Here is a 25,735-nt window from a genome sequence, read left to right on the forward strand (position 1 = left end):
TAAAATTAGTAATAAAATAATAATCTATTATAAATTAGTAATTTATGATGATCATGATATTTGTATAAATTCAAAAAACTTTAAAATGGAATACATTGACGATAAATAGGTAAAATTTGCAACTTTTCGGATATTAACTGAACGGCATAAATAGAATGGTTCTTACATCATCATATATCCCTGCTTAATTTTATATTATACTGATTCTAATATTCGTATGACATTATATATATTACCGAGAATAATAGTTAGCGGAAGATGATTAACTAGGAAATAATATTCAACTTATATTGTCGTGAGATTATTAAAATGAAATATTCAGTCCACACATTTTAATTATTTTTTTCAATTTTACAACAGCATAAAAGTGAGCACAATCACATCGCCTATTCGCCTTGACAACATCAACTCACCTAGGAAAAATGGACCAAAAGCACAAGCCCACCGAGCCCAGAACAGTCTGCTGCATCGGCGACATTCACGGCCACATCACCAAGCTCCAATCTCTATGCTCCAATCTCCAAGCCCAAATCGGCCCATCTGATTTCAACTCAGCTCTCATCATTTTCTTGGGTGATTACTGTGACCGTGGTAACAACACCTCCCAAGTTCTCGACTTTCTCATCTCTCTGCCCTCGAAATACCCTCAACAAACTCATGTTTTTCTCTCCGGAAATCACGACCTTGCTTTCGCCGGTTTTGTCGGAGCTCTTCCGGCGCCGGCCGGTGGGGCCCATTTTAGTGACACGTGGAGTGAGTATGAGGCGAATGAGGAGAGAGAAGGGTGGTATAAAGACTTGGAGTATGAGAGAATGCATGTGCAGTCTAGAAGATGGGCCGGGAAAATGAGTGGGCTTGGTCCTGTTTCGAAGAGTGAGTATAAGGGGTCCATTTATGATGCTGGCCCAACTTTTGAATCTTATGGGTTCCACATGGATCACCTGGTATGCTTTTGCTTGTTCACTTTTTGGTTTTCGGGGTTTGGTTTGTTCTTTTGCTGCTTCTTTGATTTTGTACGGTTGGATATGTTTGATCTGGGTTTTTTTTTACTTTTTAGGATGACTAGAGTTAATTTGTAATCTTTGTTAGCAACGATGCGTATTCAGGGGGTGTTTGGATGGTTCACGAGAACGGGAATCGGGAATGAGAATGATATGAAATTCAAAGATGCTGGCAGAGAATGGTTTAGGCATCTAATATAAAGAGAAATGGCCCTCGGTGTCACGATTTTGACACTAAATGACCCAATTGTCACGATCCAAAAAGAAGGCCCTCTCTGTCACCCTACAACGCCCTACAACGCCACTTCAACTCACGTTTAATAATAATACAAAAAACGTCCACGCAGCGACGTTCTCTATTTTAGAAAAGCTAGAAACGTAACTCTAAGTTATGTTTATAAAAGAACTTGTATTGTCTTGATCTAAAAACATGTGTATTATTATTAAGTTACATTTTTGGCTTCCCCAAAATGCTCGAGTCTAAACCCTAATTAACTCGAGACTTTAGGCGTGAGACCCTGAATCTGAGAAACCGGAAAAAAATATTTATTAATAATTAACATATAGGGTTTATATTTGTATTTAAAATGATTAATTTATACTTTAAATTAAATTGACTGACGGTTAGGGTTTAGGATTGAGGGTGTAGGGCCGTTAGGCCCTACTCCCTCGAGCCTAAATCCAACGGCCCTACACCCTCGAGCCTAAACCCTAATTAATGCGAGGCTGAAGGGCCGAAGGCCCTGAAGCCGAGAAACCGGCGGAATAAATAAATTTACAATCGTTAATATTTAGGGTTTAAGTTTGGGTTGCAGAATGATTAATTCGTACTGTAAATTAATTGGCCGAACGTTAGGGTTTAGGATTGAGGGAGTACCTAAACCCTAATTAATGCGAGGCTGAAGGGTCGAAGGCACTGAAGCCGAGAAACCGGCGGAATAAATAAATTTACAATCGTTAACATTTAGGGTTTAGGTTTGGTTTTGGGTTTTAGAATGATTAATTTATATTTTAAATCAAATTGGCTGACGGTTAGAGTTTAGGATTGAGGGCTTAGGGCCGTAAAATATTTTAGGCTTGAATAAAAAACGTTACATAAAGTAACGTTTTTCATTTATTACATACGTTAAACGTAAGTTAAACCTATGTTTATTAAGGCCCATTAAAAAAGCCCAATGAAGAAACCCTAGAACGTGGGACGAACTCCCGTTTTGTAACTCCTGATCCTCAAAACGTGAAGCGAAGTGACGTTTACTCTAAATGCCTGCTGAAGACGCGTTTTGGGGTGACATTCGGGGCCATTTTAATGGATTGTGACTATTAGGGCCTTCCTCTGAATCATTGTGACTGACAGGGCCAACACCCTAATATAAAATAGATTCTCATTCTAACCAACTAAATTTCTAATCCCAACACTAGCAAACGGTTCTGATTCTCGTTAATTTGCCTCATTAACCATGAAACCCCCCCCCCCCCCCCCCCCCCAGTCGGGCAGTGGTGGGAAAAGCGCACACAGACCTTGAAATTATAGTACGCATGCTATTTGCTAGTAAAAAAAAGTAGTATGATTTTAGGTGATGAGTAATAAAAGAACGCACAAGTCCGTGTAGTATGTGTAAAGAATTACTATAGATCATCCTTGATGAAATAATTTAAATTCTCTGATTCGGTATACTTGAACTATGTTACACGGTGCAACAATTTTGCTACATGTGATTCGGTCTAGAAGGCACATACTTATGCCTTAATGCTATCCCAAAAACTTGTAATTCATAGCATGCAACAATTATCCACATGCAATCATGGTGAACAAAGTTTAAGTGGTTTTTCGCTGTTCTCTATCATTTTCCAACATAACAGATCAAGAGTCACTTAAGGTCATTACAGAGAACTATTTGTGAAGGGATAGCGAAAATGGGTAAATAAGTTATTTTCAACGACTAATATACCAGAAAATAAGGAAAGGCCAGATAACAATGGTAGGTATCCCATAAAAGGTAGCTAAACAAGATGTAACCGATGTTACATATCATTTTTATCTAGTTCACAAAATTCAGGGAACTTATGCCAGTGTTTACATCAATCATGACTACACAATTTCCGATGGTTTTACTGTGGAAGTAAATAACAATTGTGTAGACAGACTTGGCAAAAAGTGTAGGTTGAAAACATTAGACGGTGTTTTCTGAGCTGATTCTATTATTAAATAGGAATATGCTGCTACTACTACATTGTGAAGTATTTGAACCGGCGGAAAAACTGTACAGCAAGTACGGATAATATGTTATGGATTGTTTCCACTATATTTTTTGGCCAAAAATTGAACTGCGCTTTGATATTTTCCACAACAATAGGAATGGGTGGAATTCGAATGCAAGATCTGGTTTTAGCAATCAAATTACTTTATTAATCATGATTCGGTCTTTCTAGTGTGTGCCCAAAGGCACACAATAAGCACCAACTCTCATGAAAATGGCTTATTTTGATTGGTGCAATTGATGTAAATGCAGGGGGGCCATTAACATTTATTATTCATCCACCAATCAAAAGTTAGTATTCTCATGGGAGTTAGTGACTATTGTGTGCCCATGGGCGCACCATAGAAAATTCGATCATGATTTTAGGCTATAATTGTATTCTTTCTTTCTTTTCTTTGTATGTATCATTATAGACGAGACCAGTTTGATGTACTTCCATAATAAGTAATAACAAATTGCAAGGGTCAACTAATATGAAGATTTTTGTTATTCGTGTACTGTCATTTTCGTGACTGTATTTTCTATATTATCCAGTAAAGATTACTTGTGTAATCAGTTTTTAGTTAAAAGTGGTTTCATTGTGTACAGATCTTATCAAGGCAGTTCCTGTTGAGCACAAGAAGTTTCTGGCTAATATGGTTTGGGTCCATGAAGAGGTCAGACTTCTATGCTTTTCCATTGCTAGCTAAAGTACTTATGATATGATTTTACTGTACTTAGGAAATACATTTTGCTCTGCACTGGACAGTGCTGGATAGTTTTGTTCATCATTTTTTGTTTAATATGGCAAACAAGCGTGAACATATCGAATTTCTTATAAATATTTTCATTCCATAGGATAATGTTTGCATTAAGACTCGGGAAGGAATTAAACAGTGCAGATTAATAGCTGTGCATGCTGGACTGGAAAAGAAGAGAGGGGTAGAAGAACAACTAACATACCTGAGAGCCAAGGACACCAGTATTCCTAAGGTGGAGGCGCTTAGTGGAAGAAAAAATGTTTGGGATTTGCCGGAGGTAAATTTATCGCTCTCAGATACAGAAATTCATTCTCATATTGTCTGGTCACAATTTAAAGGTGCGTTTTTTGTTTTAGAGTATAAAGTGGAATTAACATCTCTGTTATGCATGTTCCTATATTAAGTTGATTAGTATGACAACATAGGGATTTTAGATTTGTAATAATGTTGAAGACATATTACGAATAATATTCCTGAAATTCATTAATAAGGTCTATAACTTTTGTGTGGAGGGCTTGTGGCCCCTCTTTGTAGTTCTTCTTTTTACAGCAGAGGAACTTCTGATATTGCTTGTATTTTTCTGCACTGATGTGACCAAAATGCTTATTATCGTTGAACAGACTAACTGAGACAGCCTCGTAAAACTGAATAATTTTCTCAGAAAAGTAATAAACCTGAGTTGTTTTTGTCTGTCATATCTGTCAGGATCTAGCTAAAAGTTCAACTATTGTGGTAAGTGGTCACCATGGGAAACTTCACATTGAAGGTCATAGACTGATTATTGATGAGGGTGGCGGACTAGAGCATAATCCAGTTGCGGCCGTTGTACTGCCTTCGATGACAATTGTCCGTGATACAGATCAACCAAAAAATTAGTATCTGAGTCCACGCTCCACTGATCGTCACTATGATTCCACCAATATCTGGTTGAAGCATGAGATATGTTCTCTTCTATATCATGTATTTTGTCGGTCAGTTAAAGTTTATTGTACTATGCATTCTATGTGGAGTCTATTCTGCAAGATCCAGCTTGGCTTTTAACTTCATTCTGCTACTTTTATTATTGAATATGCTGATGTGTATTAGGATAAATATTTTAGTGTACTATATTCCTGCAATGCTCATTGCTTTTATTATATGTTCTTCTTAACTTGATGAATTAAATAAATCTTAGCTATCTCAAAGGAACACATATATGTGAAGTCCCTGTAGGAGCCTGTGGATAGAGATTGCACTGCTAGTCAAAGCAGAAGAAATAGGAATACTTTAGTCTGTAAATCATGTCGAGTAGATTGTTCAAATACTAACACCTCAGGCCCTTGTTAAGAGGTGTCTTGTACTATTCTGCTGACCGATATTTTGTGTCTACACTAATTGTCTAGATGCCACACTAGATGAGTATTTTGCAGTATATGATTGACCTTCAACCATGATTCCACACTTTTTGTTTGACCGTCAACATAGAGGGCGCACAGACTAATCTTATGGCCGTTAGGGTTTTAATGTAATCTCAGTTTTGTTGTGTTAGGATTATAACTATAGCACGCGTGCACTATATTATGGTATGGCAATAAGCATTGTCAGTCTTGCAAATCATGGATTGCTAATAATACATGATAATACTTTCTAAAGATATCATATTTACAATATTATGTAAATTAGTAATTTCACTCTTATCAGTCAGATGTACTTAATTCAATGTATAATCTTCGTAATATCTGAATCCAGTATCACTTCTTTCTTATTAAAATTGAGATGATTTAGCATTTCATGTCAGATTTTCCTTACACGTGCAATTATTTGTAGTTTTGAGCTATGTCTTTGTAATTACTATTTATGAATTATGAGTTATATATATCATGTGTACAATGAATGTAACTTTAGTGTATTTTAAAACAAACAGATTCATGAACTATTATCGCCATTTTGATATTCATCATCAAATTAAATTGCAGGAACAAAATATACTAGTAATGTCAACTTTTATAGCAAAAAAATAAATTAAAAGAGAAATTTATCTTACAGTTATAAAATAAGATAAATCAGAATCTCTGAAACTTAACAATATTTCAGCCAGAGATCATGTCGGCAACATTCTGACATTATTAATTTGTAGAGGATATGCTGTGACAGCAGAGACATAGTTCAAGCTTTCTTCAGTCAAACCTAACATAGACAAGGGCATATACCCAATAGTTAGGTGTTCATGTACATTGTACCCCGGGCAGTTTGGTATTTTTGGCTTTTCAAGTACATGATCAATGAAATTAGGTTCCCTCTATCGTGGGGAATTGTCACAGGAGTTTGGTACTGACATTAGAATGACAAGTAGTACTATGTTGTAGTGTAGACAATGCTTCTATGGTTTCTTACACGGGTCTCTACATTGGCATTTGGATTTCACATGTTTATCCCAATGTCATTCGTTGCAAGTATAAATATAGTATGACAAATCCTTTTATCCAACCAAGTATAAGCTTTTTTGTCAAAAAAAATATGGAAGCACATCTAGTGGGCTTAAAATACATGCAGAACAAGCAGAGAGTGGTATGCTGCATTGGCGACATTCATGGGCATATCGTCAAGCTGCAAAATTTGTGGTCCAATCTCGAAAGCCAGATCGACTCAACTGATTTTCAATCTGCTTTAATCATTTTCTTGGGTGATTACTGTGATCGGGGTTTTGATACTCCAAAAGTTCTCGACTTTCTAATATCGTTGCCCTCAAAATACCCAAAACAGACCCATGTATATCTGTGCGGAAATCACGACCTGGCTTTCGCAGCATTTCTCGGAATTCTTCCTGCGCCTGTCGACGGGTCCAAGTTTTCTGCTACGTGGAGTGAGTATGAGGCGAACGAGGAGTGAGAAGGTTGGTATAAAGGGAAGGGTATGAGAGAATGCATGTGCAGGGCAGAAGATGGGCTGGGAGAATAAGTGGATTTAATCCTGCTAAAAATACTGATTTTAAGGGATCACTTTATGATGCTGCTCCCACTTTTGAATCTTATGGGGTTCCCCACGGCTCGGCTGGTATGATTTCTTCCCAACCCCCCCTTCTATGTGCTTTATTTTTTATGGCTTGATTGGGATGCTTTAATCGGCAAGTTTAAGATGATTTAGGGTTATTTAATCAATAATAATCAACTTGTACCTAATCCACTTGAGTACCAGGGTTCATTTTAATTGCGAGTTCTGGTTTCAGTTCATCTTTGTTGGTCATAGTGCTTTTTTGTTTTGAGCTTCTTATTAGAAAGGAATTTCTTCCTCGTATTTATCTTCTAGGACTAGAACAGTTTGATGTGTTGCTGTACTTCCATAAAACAAGAATTCAAGAATTTACTTAATTAAGGTAATTGTTTTTCGGTTAGAGTGTCGTTTGTTTTTTGGCGTGTTTGACATATTGCATTGTCAGTGCATTAGATTTTATAGTTTACATCACAAGGGGACGGGAAGAGAGGACGAACTCATTACTATTTGTAACGAAGGGCGAGGAGTCTTGGCATTAGGCTATAAACAAAACGGCATGGGATGTTATTTTTTCGGTACTCTATAATTTAGTTGTGATCAGTTTGTAGTTGAGTTGGATTGTTGGCTACAGATCTAATCAAGGCAGTTCCAGCTGAGCACAAGAAGTTTCTTGCTGATTTGGTTTGGGTCCATGAAGAGGTCAGATTTATGCTTTTACAATTTGTTGCCATTGTTAGCTACAAAAGATTAATACATGGTATTTTGATTAAACTTAACTATGGGAAATACACTGTGCTTTGGTCTGGACGGTGCCTGATAGTGATAGTATTATTCATTATGTCATAAATGTTGCAAAATTAATTAACTTAAGGGTTATTTATCCACCAATATATTCCAGGATAATGTTTGCATAGAGACACAGGAAGGATTCAAATTTTGTAAATTAATTGCTGTGCATGCTGGATTGGGAAAGAAAAGAGGGGTAGAAGAACAACTCACATACCTTAGAGCCAGGGACACCAGGATTCCTAGGGTGGATGCTCTCAGCGGCAGAAAAGATGTCTGGGAGATGCCAGAGGTATATGTTTCCTCCAGGCTACATTTTCTTCCTCTTTGAAATTCTTTTTAATATTGGTTTATCAGGATTTAAAATTACATTTTTAGTTTGAGACTAAAAGATGACATTAATATTCTTATCAGAAAAAATATGACAATAATATTTAGTTGCATTTTCTTTCTTGTTTTAAGCTGATATGCTGAAAGCATTATTGTCTACAGTAAGATTTTAGCTGATGTTAAAACTTGTTACTCCTAATGAACTCTCTCTTAAAATATCATTTAATAAAGGTCGAAGACTTCGGAGTGGAGTGATCTATGGCCCTGTGTTGTGATTCTGTTTTGTTTGTCAGCCGGACAAAATCTGATTGTACTAAACTTGTCTCATAGAACTGAACTTTTGCTCAAAAAAATAATAAATTCCTTATTGTCTTGTATTATATATGCCAGGAACTGATGAAAGATTCAACTATTGTGGTAAGCGGTCACCATGGGAAGCTCTACACCGAAGGCCTTCGACTGATTATTGATGAGAGTGGCGAACTAGAGCATAATCCAATTGCTGCACTTGTGCTTCCTTCAATGACAATCATCCGTGATACCGATGAAGTACTCAAATAACTGAGACTCGCCAAATGGTTTGTTGTCTTCAAAATGTTACTTGCATTATCTTTACATACATGTGGCAATAAAGTGGACGGCTTATGCGATGTTTCCTTCCACCTGTTTATGTACTATTGTTAATGTCGTGGTGATAATATACTGATATTTGAATAAATTGACCTTTCCACGGATACTCTGATCTTAAATCGTAGTCTTTTTGGAATTTCTGACCAGTCTCGTGAATAAACACACTTGAAAACATGTTAAGATTATCAAGTAGAAAAACTTAACAACGATCCATGAACCTCAACCTCAATCCGTCTGATGCTTGCGACTGTATAATTACAAGCCAAAAACAAACTAGTCTACAGGGATAGTTGAACCAAGGCGCGAATGAAATTTATACACAACTAATGCTGGACTACGAAGTACAGACAACAGAAAAACAGACTGCTGTTTCCATATAGAAGCCAGAAAATCTTTCCCTGCCAAATCAGCTCAAGCCTGAAGGGTTGATATGGCTTGTGTTTCTCACGTAGAAGCACGCAGCTGGTGCAGAACACTCAGAGGCGATGAAGTAGAGCTTGATGATCTCAAGGCTTCTGCCAATGGTCCGCCCATCTGGTTTCCTCCCCATGTAGTTCCCCAGTGCAATTGGGATCCCTCTCTTTCACCATTTCCTTCTCCAGAGCCAGACTCTGCCTCTTCCCCGATACAAGGGAACAATTTTAGTGAAACATCAGAAGTTGGTGTTTTTCCAGGAACTGATATTGACAGAGAGGTTCCGACACTGGCATTATGCATGGTATTTCTAGGCTCTTGAATTGCTCTAGGCCAATCGTCGAAGAAGTGGCGAAGAGTCTGGCTATCAGATTTATCAGCCTCAGATGAATCCATATTTGATAGACCTTTAGTTTCAGCTAAAGATTCAACTGACCTGCAACACACAAAGCGAACTCATGCTGAAATGATAACTCGAATAAATTTAACATCCGCTCACTTTAATTTAGAGATTGTCGAAAATAAAATTCCAAATGATTCCTTGTCCGAAAGTGTGATCTAAAAAGAGGGCCCTACTATTTGTCTACATTTCATTCTTTTGCCAGAAACCATGTTCAGCGGGCCATGCTGATTTTTCATCAGCCTGAAGCACAATCTTACTTTGATAGATAGTATTATTATGGGACCCCAAGCTCCATGTTAATGTTATTCCTAAGATCATTAGATCGATAGCAAGTTGAGTTTCTCCCCTGTCGGGGGCAAGCATCTTTAAATGTTGTGCAAATTGCAAGTGATTCTACTAGCTGTTTCCCTTTCCTCTTTAAAGGAAACATGTGACAAGTAGAGACAAAAAGTGAAAGAATGGATACCTTTGGTTGAAATGGAGAACATCAGGGGAATTTGAAGGCCTGGATAGAGGGAAACTGGTGCTTCCACCGCCGATGAATGTCAGGGGCTCAGCTGACATTGGCGACATGGTATTCGACTTGAACAGACCTCTGTTACCGTTGTTATCAGTGGCGGAACCAGGAATAGCAGGACTGGCATTAGGCTTAGCAGCAGGTTTGTGAGTGGGACTTTCCACGGGCTTTCTTGAACGGTTTCTACCACGGTGAACGTGGCGATCACAGTATTTGTGACCAGCCACAGCGTCTTTCGAGCACCTCCATTTTTTCCCATCAGTCCTCCTGCATCTACCTGGTTCGGGATCCATAGCACTCTTTTCCCAAGATTGCATCCCTGGTTCCATAAACAAACTTCATTATCTATAGCCCTAATAGTTTTCATGTCAATGTTTATCAATTTAGCCTATGTGGATTTGTAAGTTCTTTGAAAAACTTTGTAGCTTCAAAGTTCATAGTTTTATTGCATTTGGCACTGAACTAGAAAAATGAGCCTTTTTTTTGGTACAACATTGATAAAATATATTGAATTTAAGTATTTTATATACATCATTAGTCCAATCCTCTTTAGGAACTACCCATAATAACAAACTTGCAAAATGGCACCAAAATCACCAACTAAACTTGTGCCGTACATAATAAACAAAACCAAACGTACCCAGTATATCCCGCTTAGAGCAGGGTCTGGCTCATCTAATGATAAGAATTGACAATATGTAGCAAGAGGAAACTTACAGGCAGGCGGGTATTGGTAATAAGGAGGAGAAGGTGAGGAGAGAATAAAGCTTTTGTTGGTGATGAGGAGGTGAATGAGTTGAGGAGGAATAGAAGCACCATTTATGATATGCCTGAAGATCAAGGCCTGCAATTCAAGCTCCTTCCACTGCCCCATACTAAAGCAACTTCTTCCACCTCCCACTCCTTGTTTTCTCCCATATTTATAACCTAAACCACAAACATCAATCACTCAACTTATTATATTAACAGAAAAGGGGTAGCAAGAAGCCAGGTTTATTGTATTACTTGATAGTGCAGTAGCAGAGGAAGGTGAATAAGTTGACAGTTTGGTGCAGGTGGGCTCATCAGCATCAGGTGCAAATAATGGAAGAGCTGAAGAATAGTGATGATGGTTTTGAGATAGAAAGAGCCCTGCCAGCTTTGCTTCTTGGTCTGCCTCATCCTTCTTTAGCTGCTCTCTCCATTGATTCAGCTGCAGCTCCATGCCAATTGCCAAATATCTAGAGATTTAGAACAAGAGGACTTTTGCTTAAGAGCAAGCTTTATCTAAAGAGAAAAGAATCAGAAAATGCAGACACATGTGTGAAGGCCTTTTTTTCACTGGAGCTACAGGGTTTTACAGACTCGGTTTTGTGGCTAGGGACAGACCACTTAACAAACACAGAGAGTTTCATCGAGGTTAAGTAAAACATTACAGTATTATACTTTAATTTTGTTATGGCAGTGTATTTTAAAATAAAAATAATAAACTCTGCTCCACATTCCATTCTGAATAAGTATCATATCCATTGCCATGGCCCATATGTAAGCAAGTAACCCTGGGTTCTTGTGTGATTGTACTTGTTGGTTGTTATACCTGAACGAAATTCTTTATTTACATAACTACCCAACAAGCTTTGAGTCTTGAGCTGTAGCTGCGGTCTTGGTACAATAAAACCTTGATTCCGATATGTTAATAATTTATGAGAAATTTATATTTAAACTATAAATTTTTTTAATCTCAACATAAGAGTGATAATACATATTTAACATTTATTAACTAAAAGTTTTGATAAATTAATAAAATCTTGAATATTAGTACGATGGAGAGGTTACTGTATACTCCTATTAGGCTAAAAATAAAGTGGTTGTAGAATAATGTGAATGAGCAGCGACTTTATGTTGTCAGTCTGAAATGGAATCTGAGATATCGGCAACTTCGATGCTTAAAAAACAATAAAGATCGCAGCAAAACGATATATTCTGTCTTTTTTTAGAAATGAGAACCAGTTTCTGCCCAAGCTCCTCCATTTGCTGTTATATTCTGCAGAGCCAAAGCTATTTAGTTTTACTTGCCTCCTTGAGCCCCCAAAAACTAGTCTTAGTAATTCGGACAATATTAATTATTTATTTTCGATTTTTCGTCTCCGTTTCATTTTCAAATCAATAGGATTATTTTGTCAAAATGACTGAACTGTGATTATCCTAAATTATTTTTGTATAATTTTAAAACCCGAAACATATATTATTATAGTACTCTAATATGTTTGCATCTAGGAAATTGGTCTTTAACATGGGGCGGTGTGGTGTGTGTGTGAAAACGGTATTGACGCTGCGAAGATATTCAGAATATAGTGTTCTGTCAGCTAGTGGATGAGTATTTGGAAATTTAGTTGGAAACCTGGGGTTTATTTATTGTGTTAGCTCTGTTGAATCTGACTGACGTGATGTATCATTCGGATGCCACCCTACCAAAACTCCTTTTCCATTCTAAATCAAATGCACTCGCGTCAATATCATGTCGAATCCGAGATGCCTTACCCGAAACAATTTAACCCGTTAAACAATGATTTTAGATTTGAGTTTATTGTGATTGAATTGTTTATTCAAAATTAATCCGAGACATAATAAGTCATTTTTTTATTGAATTCGGATTCAAGTGAAATTGTATCTATAACATAATTATAAAATATATATATATAATTTAAATTAGAAAAAATTATTTCATTTCATAAAAATTAACTTATTTGAATGAAAATATTTATTTATTTATTATTAAAATAAAATATTTATTAAAAAAATTTAAAATTATTCATGTATCAGGTTTGGATTGAATATATATTCAGACCCATAAAATTTCTAATCAAATCTTAATTAGATCAATTTTTCAACTCATACTCGTCAATCCCACTTGAACTCGAACGTAACTTGTCAGTCTCAACTCATACAAAAAATAAAAACTGAAAATCATCTGGCATAAGTATTCGCATCAACATTTACAAATTACACAACAACGATGGCACCACACTCGTCCTCCGATTGAGGATTTGAACTAAAAAATAAAATGAACAGTGAATGTATTTATTTAACACGTCATTCCGTGATAGAATGTACTCCCTCTGTCCCTCTCATTTCATTTCTTTACGGTTACTATTTTGGGATGTCCCTCTCATTTCTTTATATTAACATAAATAGTAAGTTTTTTTCATCATTACACCCACTATCTTCTCCCACTATCTCATATTTAACAATAAAAACTACTATTACACCCACTACTTTCCTCCACTAGCTCAAATCTATTATTAAATATTGATGGGTCTCACCACTTTACCCACTTTTCATCTAACTTTACTCATTTTTCATACATTGTCTTGGTCTCCGTGTCCCCCTCCAATGTAAACAATTGAGGGGGACGGAGGGAGTAGCGGTATACTCGACCGGACACAGAGGTGAGAGAGTTGCGCAGTGCTGCAGAATATGGAGTTTTAGCATAAAGTTTAAAAAGTCGCAGAAGAGTTAAAACAGTAAGGAAGGGGGGCTGACTTGAGTCAGTTATATGTGTCAGAAAGGCCTGTTTATGAGGGACTCAGTCAGATGCATAATAAATACTTTATGCACCGCAACAAGAAAGCTCAGTCAGATTAGACAGATGCTCGTTGAATGTTTTACCTATTCATTACTCGATTAATATGTCTCGACATCTTATAAGCACTCTTCTGTATTTACAAGAAATCATAAATATTGTGAGAGAGGCTGTACTGGTTCGTCCGTTCGTGCTCCAATAATAGTCATTCAAGTTCCCAGTTTTATCGGTGAGAGATCGTACTCGATTGACAGAATTTTCTGGTACGATATTTTGTGAAATAACTGTAAATATATCCTTCGTCTTAAATTTATATATTATAATTTATTATACAATCTTTTCCTACTAAAATTTGATTTCCAAGAACAATTTTTAACAGGTTAACGACATGATGGAATGTGCGCGAGTCGTTTGAATGTAAAATTATATGTATAATCATCAGAATAAAAACTGGTAATGTGACTCTTATGAAATATTACGATTTTCACCTCTGTCGTCTAGAAAACTTGTTAATATAAAATATTATGATCTCCAAGTCTAACTTGTTCAACTATTTTTCACACCTCCTACCTCAACTATTTTTAATTATTTTTAATCATTTTATTTCATTTCATTTTTCCGACCAAACACAATAAAAACATTTTTGTTATCCATATTTTGAGTTTGATCCTAATAATTATTACTTTCTTTGTCTAATGTTTAATTCAGTTGTTCAGAGCAACTCTCGGTTGATTGATCAAAAATCTGTATCATTTGATTTGAAGTATGAGAAAATTTATGTCTCTATTCAGTTGTCTAATTTGACCGTGGGTGTAACTAAGTTAATCAAAATTTAGTTGTAATGTATGTATATTAATTATTATATAATTAATAAAATAAGGAAAAAGTTAAATTATATTTAGTTTAGTATATATTTTTTCTGTATTTGAAAAAGTTAGTTTTTGTTTTCGATTAAAAGATAACTAATTAGAGCAAGTCCAAGAGTGCCTCAAATTGTTGTCCTAAGTTAAAATTTAAGGCATTTGATAAAAAAGACTGCTCCAACAATGTCCTAGTGATGCCTTATATCACTAAGACAACTCCTTCAAGCCCTATTTTTGAGGCACTCTCTCCTTGCCCTATCCCATATTTTATAATAAATTTCTATCTACACCTTCTTTCTCTCTCTACTTTATATTATGTTTTAATGATGAAAGTGAACTTTTAATAATAAAATATTAAACAAATAGAGAAAATAAGGCACATTGTTGGAGTTGAAGTTGGTTGAATATGTCCTAAACTACTAGGACATAATTTTTTATATTATATTTAGGGCTTCAACTAGGACACTGTTGGACTTGCTCTTAGAGTACCAAATGCATGTGATTTTCAATATGTACAACACAGAAAAAGACGTTGGACTGAGGCCGAAGCCGTAGGTCCTTCCAAGCCCACTGTCGAAGCCCGCAATAATGGATCTAGTTCGGCCCTGTACAATATTAAACTAGACCAACTCAAATTGTCTTCTTATTTTGTCCTAAGTTCCGATTGTGAAGGCCTTTTCTACAAACTTACAACCGTTTAATCTGTACTTATCAATCCTGCTCAATTTACATGCGGGTTAATGCTCTATTTCGTCACTCTACTGGACCAAAACTTTCAGTTGGCCTACCGAGTCAAAAAAGTTTTCATTTACATAATAAAGTATTTAAAAACTTTCAATCACGAGATTAAGCATAAAAAATATTTCAGCGCCGTTAAGTATGTGTTTGACTTTAACAGATTCCGTTAACTTTAACGGAATTGCATGGTTTCTCTGCTGCATTGCATGTTTTAACCCAGGAGAAAAACCAAGCAGTCCACTTGCTCAATAGATCCAGTAGTACCGAGGAAATCAAAGAAGCAGCCAAACCTGATGATGAATAGTTATGCTTCTTCTTTAGGATGGGCTTTTCTTTTGAATTGTATTAGTTTGCTTTTAATTTGGAAATTGCTGCTTGTGGCTACTGGGTTGTAACATCAACTCTATGCTATAGTAGGGATTGCTTCTAAACGGACATGTGATCAGTTTTAGTCTTTTAGATTTTATGCATGCCATGTTTTATTTCGCTACACAATGCTTTTCGTTGTAGGCTATTGTGAATTACACTCTACTCTGATTGACCTAGTTAGTTTTAAAAATTCCTTTTATCTATTTTTATAAATAATGAGTCGTCTAGATAGAAGTGGCATCATATCTTGCTGGTAGTCTCCTGGTTTGGGCTTCTGTTGCAGAATTAGTTCAATGGTTTTAGAAGGGTTATAATTTTCAATTTAGCAGTCTGTAAGTTGGCATTTGAAGTAAAATTTACATGATTTTATGGGTGAGGTTGCTTAGTTTTCCATTGGGTTGAAGCTAAATATTAAATCTCTTTCGGTGGATTCCAAATTCTTATCTCATTTGAATACTCATATTAACATGTTGTATTAATGTTTGAGTACTCACGAACACATTTGTCTTTGTCTTAACAGAGGCTTGTAAAGTTGTACTTCAGTCGGTAGGTGAACTAAAAATTTTGATCGAGTATAGTGATGAAATAGAGAATTAATCCTTTAAAAACTTAACGGAGATTAACGGAGTGGCCTATTTGAAAGTTTTTAATGGTACAATTAGTTGACTGAAAACTTTTTTGACTCGGTAGGTCAACTGAAAATTTTTGTCTAGTACAGTGATGAAATAGAGCATTAACCCATTTACATGTCACACATTAATCGCATTCACATCAACACACGTCACGAATAAATGCAATTTTGTCTTCTTGGGAAAAAAATATAGATGTCGATATCTCACAAGGAAAATCGCAGAAATTGATGGACCAACCAGATATATTATCTGTCCATATATCCCAATATCCCATTACAATATTATTCGGTCACGCTTTGTTTGGTCAACTAACTCAGCTTCGGTAATCATGGTATCGATATTTAGAAACTGTAGTGGAAGAATTTTTAGGATAATAAAAGGATCATTCTCAAAAAAGATAATAAAAGGATAATGTTAAAATTATCATTAGTTTGATCAAAATACATCAATTTAATATTTATTATAAAATCTAATTTAATATTATCATTGATCTGAATCAATTTATTTATTTAAAATTTTAGATTTTTTATTAGTTTAATCAGCGATAATCGATTTACTTGATACAAAATTTTAAACTAGTGATCAAATTAAATCACTTGCATGTAATGAGCAAAAGTTTGTTATGTCTGAATCAAACAAGCGATAATTTAATATATATTTAAATGAATAATTCTATTCACAAAATACAACAAGAAAAAATACTTTTACATATTGCCTTGTTAAAAAATCATTTATATGTCGATGGCATCATTCCGAGTCTAGTTGCAATAACAAGAGAAACCGAATCAAAATATTATTCTCACAAAATAAAAATTGATAATAAACACCACGATCTGGTTATGATAATAAGATGAGTACATTGTTCTAACTAGATAAATAGAATGAAATTCGATTTTAATATTAAAGTCAAATGTATTATTTTACGGTCAATTATTTTAGTTTTGAATCTTCTAAAATATTGATTTCGTTTATCTTTAATAGTTAAATTTTATTCCTTAAATTCAAATTTGTAAAACATACATATTTTATTTTTTTTGACAAAATGTATTCATTAAAACGCTAAAACATCTCATGGTGATGAAAAATAGGCCTATGACAGCCCCAACCCAACCACCAGGCCAGCGCCATGTCAGGCTGTTAGCGGTGAGCCAGAGAGGGTTTTCAGTGTGCTGGCGTATTTTACAGCAGAATATTGACAGCCTAGTTAGCATGATCATGTTTTAATAGGGATTAAAAACTACAAAGAATACTTGCGTTTGTGTTGTGTAGAAATGGGGACAACGATTTTCATTTGTTGAAAAGTAGGCATCTTTGGTGATATGCAGGGTTAAAGCATATCGTCAACAAAAATTTCTTGTTGAATAATTTTAATTTTAAATATTTGATTAATGTAAAAGAATATATACTATCATCCATTATGAAAAAACGTCTTATTCTAGAACTCCCTTCTCCAAACACATTTTTACTGCAAATCCAAAATATATATTATTTTTCAAATAAAGGAAAAATATATATTATTAATATTCGACTTTAACCTGCTGTCATGTAAATAACATTAGGCCAAAAATCCAACTGAAAGGTCCAAATTTGGACCATTTTCGGCCTAAATCTTCTCAACGGTAACCTAAATCTTGGTCCAAATTTAGGTCGGTGAACAGTACCGGCTTAAATTTAGGCTGACACTATTCACCGGCCTAAATCTTTTTGGTAATATAATAGTAATAACCTTTTATCTTTTGTATATTTAATTAATTAACTGAATTTATTGTGTTTGATATTAATATGTAATCTTATATTATTGTTAAAAGATTATAATAACAATATAAGGATAGTTAGAAGAATAAAATATTGATATATGAATTTGGACCAAAATTTAGGCCAAACTGTAGAATAGCAAAATGGTTTAAATAGTTTAAAAATGATTTGGTCTAAATTTGGATCAAGATTTAGGGCAAAAACTAGTTTCACAGTTAGAGATGGCCTGAAGTGAGGTTGTGATGGAATGAGATTAGAGCATAATGACTAATGAGGGAGCTTATGTGACGTTAATGTAAATTTAATCATCCAATCCAATCCACCCAAGTCGGCGAAGTCACTCACCCACCCATGTGATAACTTTTGGACCTCAGCGCTGCCCTATCAGATTCTTGAGGCCCAGAATCAGGACCGTTGGATATAATACTTATTACTACAGTATTGAGGAAACTCAGAGTCATCTTTGAATGGGTCAAGCGCCACAAATTGTCCCCCAACGGCAACATATTCTCTTAACAAGCTTAAATTGAAAACAGTTTAAATTCGGTTCTGATAAATTTTTGGTTTTTATTATTCATAATCAAGTTTTCAATCTTATTTTAAAAAATGCAATTTTCTCCAATTTTATTTTCAAAAATACTATTTTCTCTAAAATATTTTCAAAAATACGATGGTTGCATGCAACCATATATGCAACTGCAATTCCCAATTTCAAGTTCCAGTTTTCAAATGTCAATTTCGACCTCATCATTGAAATCCATATATAACTTACAGTTTTCACTTGCATTTAGTTGCACATGGGATTCATGCAACCTCATATGCAACTAAATGCAACTGAAAACTGTAAGTTACAACGGATGTATGGTGTGCCGGGCGAGGCCATTAGATTACAATAGAATCAACTGAATGCAACCTCATATGCAACTAAATGCAACTGAAAACTATAAGTTAGAACGGATGTATGGTGTGCCCTTGGCGGGGCATTACAATGAAATCAACTGAATGCAACCATATGCAACTTAATACAACCATATGCAACCATATATGCAACTACAATTCCTGATTTCAAATGTCATTTTTCGAAAATGACATTTGAAAACTGAAACTTGAAATCAGGAATTCAGTTGCATATGCAACCACTGTATTTTTGGAAAATATTTTCAAAAAGATAGTATATTTGAAAGATTTCAGAGAAGGTAGTATTTTTGAAAATAAGATTGGAGAAAGTAGTATTTTTGAAAATAAGATTGAAAAAACAGTATACAAGGTAATTTCCCTAAATTCTTTATATAATTAATAATTTTGATAATTTGTTACTCTCTTGTCCCTCTCATTTCTTAAAAAAAAAATTAAACTGTTTAACATGTATTTTAAAGTGCATATAAAATATAGGTTTATATTTTTTTTTAAAGTTTTCTTGTTTGGATTAAAATTCAAACATTAAAATTTTATTCAAAAAATAAAAATATTATCAAATTATATTTTATGAAAACCTTAAAATACGGCATGCAACTTTTTATTAATGTTTAATGCACAATTCTCTATGATATATCCCTTTATATATTAACTAGTTAAAAAAGCCGCGCTTCGCTGCGGCGTTACAAATTTTGATACGAATTAATATTATAATAACATAAAAATTATTCAGAGTCATCTTCTCGTTAAACATATCATTAATAAAAAAATATTATAATTAATATAAAAATTTGTTTAAGTAGCCATCCTGTCAAACACAATACTTATAATAAAATTAGTTCGAACCTCCCTCTCGTCAAAGATAATATTAATCAATAATTATTAACTTTATGATAAATTAAATATTATTATTTAGATCAAAATTAGTTTGAGCTCTCTTGTCAAACACAATACTAATAACAAAACATTATAATTTAGATATTAGTTTGAGTCGCCTTACTATCAAACACAATACTAATAAAAATTATTCTAATTATGATAAAATTAAGGATTATAACTGGATAAAAATTAATTTGAACCGTGGTACCGTTTTAACAAAAAAAATATATTACTAAAATTATAAAACTAAATTGGAAATAAAAATTGTACGTATTACCTTATAAATCTTAATTATAAATTGTATCTTATCTATGATTATTATTTTAAATAAATATAATCCTATTCCTTTTGGCAATCTTAAATAAGAAAAAAATTGCATTGCCTTTAGAATTCGGAAAAAAAAAGGATTATATTAATTTTTGGAATCTTTCAGCTTGATTTTTTAAATTATAATTATAATTGGATAAAAATTATTTTGAACTGTGGTACCGTTTTAACAAAAAAATATCATAACATTGAAAAAAAATATATTAGCCACTCTTAGGTCAAATATAATACTAATAGAAAATTTATTATTATTTAGATAAAAATTGGTTTGGGCCGCCTCCCGTGCCTGTCAAACAAAATACTAATCAAGAATCATTTACATTTTTATAAAATCAATATATGATTCCTATTTTATATATCCTATTTTTTTGTTAATTATTTTTATTTTATGATTCCTATTTATTACTTAAAAATTATTATTCTTTTGTGGTTCTAATTTTTTTGCTATTAGTTTTTTTTAATGATTATTATCTTTACAATCTTTATTTTCTATACGAAATTTTAAAAAAAGTTTATAAGACTAAATTGAAAATAAAATTTGTACGTATTACCTTACAAATCTTAAATATAAATTGTATTTTATCTATGTTTGTTAGTTTAAATAAATATAATCCTACTCTTTTTAGGATTCTTAAATAAGAAAAGAATTGTATTATTTTTAAAATCCAAAAAGAAAAGAATTGTATTAACTTTTGAAATCCTACCTGATTTTTTAAATATAATCCTATTTGTTTTAGGATTATTACTAAATAAGAAAAAAATTATGTCATGTTTAGAATTTAATAAGAAATACTAAATAAAAAGGAAAAGAATTGTATCATTTTTAGAATTCAATAAGAAAAGAATTGTATCACTTTTAGAATTCTTGAACCTGATTTTTTGAATTATAACTATATTTTTTCTCCTAAATTCAAGAAAAATCAGAAGACTGAATCGAGCAATTCTAGAGACGCCCGCATCCTCCTTTATATATATATATATTGATATATTGATTTTTAAAATCCAAAAAGAAAAGAATTGTATTAACTTTTGAAATCCTTGAACTTGATTTTTTAAATATAATCCTATTTGTTTTAGGATTATTACTAAATAAGAAAAAAATTGTGTCATGTTTAGAATTTAATAAAAAATACTAAATAAAAAGGAAAGAATTGTATCATTTTTAGAATTCAATAAGAAAAAAATTGTATCACTTTTAGAATTCTTACCTGATTTTTTGAATTATAACTATATTTTCTCTCCGAAATTCAAGAAAAATCAGAAGACTGAATCGAGCAATTCTAGAGACGCCCGCATCCTCCTTTATATATATATATGATGTTAAGCACGGAGGGGACGGAGTTAGTACTAGAATTGACCTCGGAGTATTTTTACTTGTAGAGATTATGGGACCGTTTGAGTGAGTTTAAAACAAGTGCTTTTTGCTTAAAATAAAAAAAGTGGAGTAGAAGTTAGAAGTTAGTTAAGACTTGTAAGTGATTAAAGTGTTTGACAAAGAATTGGAATTCCTGAGACAGAAGCTAGCATTTCTAACTTTTTATAAGTGCTTCTTGACTTATTATACAAACGGTACGAATAAGTGCCTCTAACTTATAACCGAAAAGCTAAGCTTATTATACAAACGATACGAATAAATACCTCTAACTTATAACCGAAAAACTGGACTTTTAAGGGGGTAAACAAACATCCACTATATACTTTTACTCTATACGTAACAGACAATCAGTTGTGTATTGAGATGAGCTCTCTCTAATTCCAATTGTCATCTTAAACACAATTGAAAATTAAAATTTTGACAAACTTGAAAGAATAATTGGAAAATGAATTTTTTATATTACGAGTAAGGTTACGATCATGTTGCTAGAAGTTATCGTCTTAATTTATCTATCATACAGTTAAATATCATAAGCTGTTCTATTGAGTTGAATTCTAAAATCTGATTTATTATTATATCTTTTTTGAAATTAGTTTAATTAACTTAACTAATTGATTAGTATTAAAAAATTTAATATATCTGATTAACACCATGAAAAATCGCCGTGGTTAATAATTACTAGATAATTAATTCCTCGACAGCCACTCTATTTAAGCGTGCTTCCCAATTTTATTTATAATAATCACAATTTATGGTCTACTTTTTTTTAATTTTTAAATAATATCATTTTGATTTTGCAGGAGGTTTGAATTGTAAGAAAAATATATTTGCACATATTATTTTTCACAATTTCTATTTCTGATTAAAAATTTAAGATTTATATTTTTGAAAAATAATTTATAAAAATATATTTTTTGAATTCAGATCACTTATAAAATATGGAAACAATTATTATTTTATAATCAATAGAGTGTTTTTAATAATAATAATAATAATAATAATAATAATAATTAACACATGCTAATAAATATAAAGGGATATATCATATAGAATTGTGCATCGTAAAGGATAAAGTGATTAGGTGGGTAAAAGAAAAAAAAGGAGGAGATTCTTGCTTTAGTATCTCGGCCGCCGGCGGTGGAGGAAAAGGTTTAGTTAGGCTGATAACCGGCCGACGTCGTTTTCTGACTCTGCTTAGCTCTTAAGTCTTTCCCTTACTTTGATGCCATTATCTCGTCACTGTGTCACTTTCTATCACCGCTAGTTATCAGTTGCAACTATATTCAACTATCAACTCAAAAATTATTTTATACATAAATAATACTCCATTTTAATTTATTCTGAGACTTATATACTTATATACATGTTGGTTCTATCTTCTTCGTAGCATCGACTTGGTAACGAATTTCAGTGATCGTTAGTGTTAGATGTAGTGGTATCTAATATCATATATTTTCTTCCACGAGATGAACGACATTGCTTAAAGAATTCATCTAGCTTGTTGGGCAGCAAAATAGTTATTTATTATACATAATTATTTATTAATACTTATCGAGGAGAGTTCGGCACACATTCTGAACCTTTTACATAATATTATTTAATAAATTATTTTTTTAATTTTTTAATAAAATTTTGTATTTAATTCTTATTTAGAAACAAAAAATTTTAAAAATAAATTATTGATAACTATGTTTTGTAATTTTTGTAAAATATGTGTCATAAAACATTAAGTAAAATATATAGAAATGAGTAAAATGGAGAGAGTGTTTTACAAAATATCCAATAATATATTTAAAATATAAGTGTTTAATTATAGAAAAAAAGTGAACACCGGCGATAAATTAGTATCAACCTCTCCCCTGGTTCTTTCCATCCTAACATTCTTGATATGGAGAATATTTTTTCTGAATATAACATTCTCATTGTTGGTCATGGTGTAGTTGCATGTCTCCTGCAAACACGCATTCAAACCATAGTTCGTAGGAGGATAAAAGTGTAGGAATGTTGTGATCTTGTTTCAAACCTTCTGCTAAAATTGGTTGTAAAAAAATATTTAAGATTTATCTTAAATAAGAGAATAAGAGGTCAATCTACACTTTAGCAAGACAAAAAAAAAAAAGAAAAAAAAAAAGAGGTCAATCTAAAAACGTACAGTACGTAATAATCCAAGGACGTACATATTTTCGTTTCTAACGTAAAATAACATCGACAGGTTCTAGTTCAACGCCATTAACCACACGCATCCTGGCGTAGCTAGTGGTTCATATTGAATGAGCATGCCACTGCCATTTGCCATATCAAAAACTAAAATTACTAGTCAAAACTGGTTACACCGTGATTGTGCCCGAATACATACATATATATCATGTTGTTCGTATTATAATCATTTTTGTTATTGCTTGAGCCGGCAAAACTATTACGTTACGAAATAATCCACCCTCAGTAGCGTAAACTATCGTACATACTTAGAAACATATCCACGTCCACTCGTTAACAATACTGCTCTCGTTCTCCGAATAATTAGTTCTCATTTGAGTTTCGGAGATTCTCATTCCATGTATAAAAGAACTAACTTTGGTATTAAATTTAATTTTTTTTTAATTGAATGGAGATAAGACTTTTTTTCGAGAAAAACCGAGTCCGTAGATCAAAGTCAAGAAGAAAATGCAGCGTGACTTGAAATGGAAGTGCATGTCATGTTTTTTTTTTTACGCATGGGTAGTGTTGTGGTGAGTCTAGTGACAGCGATGATATTATTTATATACAAGGTTGGATGAAATAAGAGTGGTACCACCAACTCCAGAAAATGGCTAACTTACATTGACAGTTCATCGTCCATGTTCTTAGCCCCTCCTTTTCTTACTAAACACAAGTTTCTACTTGAACAAAATTCCAAACTTGGCTCACCCAGTGTGTCTGCTAGTTTGATTTATGACTATCACATGCCTATTTTTGTAGCTAAACTGGCGAAACAGATTCATGATTCTTTAGCAAAAACCGTTGTCGCTGATGCTTTGAATAAACTCTTATCATTAAACTGTTCCTGTTATGATCGGTTAGGAAATATCTATAATTTATGGGGTGTTTGTATGGTAGATCGGAATGAGAACGAGTGATATGAGAATGAGCCAAACGTCCCTATATGTATTCAAGCATTTTGATTATGATTTTTAAAAGAGTAAATGACAAATTGGTGGCGGTAGTTTTCCGAATTTTACAAAATGTGGCTGGATTTTTAAAATTACATAATGGTGGTCGGAGTTTGCTTTCGCCTTTTAATAAGGCGGCGGCCGTGAACTTCTGTTAATTTTCCTCCATTAACTCCAAAAAATAAAAGAATAAACGATAAAATGGTGGAAATTCAGCCAATTTTCTGTAAAATTTGGAAAACTACGGCCACCAATTTGTCGTTTGCTCTTTTATTTTTTGGAGTTAACGGAGGAAAATTAACGGAGATTCACGGCGACCACCTTATTAAAAGGCGGAAGTAAACTTCGACCACCATTATATAGTTTTTAAAGTCCAGCCACCATCTTGTAAAATTTAGAAAACTACGCACTTTGTCATTTATACTTTTTATAATGTTCAAATTATTTAGGTTTGTATGAATTATGATTACAAATAATTCACCCGCCGAAATGGTAATCCAAATAGGAGGAAAAGGTCATGGAATCTAAGTGGGTAACCAGGATAAACAAATGAAAATGATTAAAAATACATGAATGTCAAGTTGTCATAGTTTAATTATGAATTTATTCATAGTGCAATACTTTTAACAGTTGAATGGGGTCTAGTAATTGACGAGTTTCTTTTCAAATTATAATTTGGGGAAGGGTTCGACTATAAAGGTCGAACACTCTGTTCTGCTGGCTGTAATTCAACATAGTTTTATTGTTAGGATTTCACAAAAATCAACAGTTATGCAACTGTCAGCCTGTATTTGTTTTTTTCTTGATTTAAGGTTATGGTTGGCAGTTGGTTCATCTAACTTCCATGTCTTCCCTGATGGATGCATATCCTCCCCGTATCAAATTACATGTACATCCCCTGTTATTCACATTTTTCACATTTTCTTTTATAAAACTAAAGTATGTGGTTGTTTTTGTTATAGACTAGAGTGTATTTTTTAATAATAAACAAATAAAAACATAATTTTTTAATTAAACAAATTGCACACATATTATTACATGTACGATTTAAAAAAAATATAGAAAAGTTTATTACTCCCTCTTATCCATTATATAGGGCGTTTGATTTTTTGTACGTATGTT

The 25,735-nt window shown here is 33.2% G+C and overlaps 1 protein-coding gene and 2 pseudogenes across 1 annotated transcript; 2 read left to right on the forward strand and 1 right to left on the reverse strand.

Moving 5' to 3' along the window:
• The first annotated feature begins 339 nt into the window (after positions 1 to 339).
• LOC108219124 (tyrosine-protein phosphatase RLPH2-like) lies at positions 340 to 5,045 on the forward strand (annotated as a pseudogene).
• Positions 5,046 to 5,745: 700 nt separating this feature from the next.
• On the forward strand, positions 5,746 to 8,819 carry LOC108219123 (tyrosine-protein phosphatase RLPH2-like; annotated as a pseudogene).
• A 109-nt stretch (positions 8,820 to 8,928) lies between these two features.
• LOC108219122 (growth-regulating factor 3) lies at positions 8,929 to 11,448 on the reverse strand. The gene is made up of 4 exons (XM_017392412.2): positions 11,055 to 11,448; positions 10,767 to 10,976; positions 9,999 to 10,368; positions 8,929 to 9,565 (listed from the first exon to the last, which is right to left on the reverse strand). The coding sequence occupies exons 1-4, from the start codon at positions 11,251 to 11,253 to the stop codon at positions 9,160 to 9,162; spliced, it is 1,185 nt and encodes a 394-aa protein (XP_017247901.1). The 5' UTR covers positions 11,254 to 11,448; the 3' UTR covers positions 8,929 to 9,159.
• Positions 11,449 to 25,735: the final 14,287 nt, after the last annotated feature.

The sequence above is a fragment of the Daucus carota genome, chromosome 4 (genome assembly GCF_001625215.2).
Source record: "Daucus carota subsp. sativus chromosome 4, DH1 v3.0, whole genome shotgun sequence".
Lineage (NCBI taxonomy): Eukaryota > Viridiplantae > Streptophyta > Magnoliopsida > Apiales > Apiaceae > Daucus > Daucus carota.

Bases quoted from the DNA above. Each gene is read 5' to 3' on its own strand.
- LOC108219122 (XM_017392412.2), bottom strand. From the start codon at position 11,253: ATGGAGCTGCAGCTGAATCAATGGAGAGAGCAGCTAAAGAAGGATGAG. The intron at 10,977-11,054 runs GTAATACAATAA...TTTGTGGTTTAG, and splicing joins CTCTGCTACTGCACTATCAA to GTTATAAATATGGGAGAAAA. The intron at 10,369-10,766 runs GTAAGTTTCCTC...TTATGGAACCAG, and splicing joins TTACCAATACCCGCCTGCCT to GGATGCAATCTTGGGAAAAG.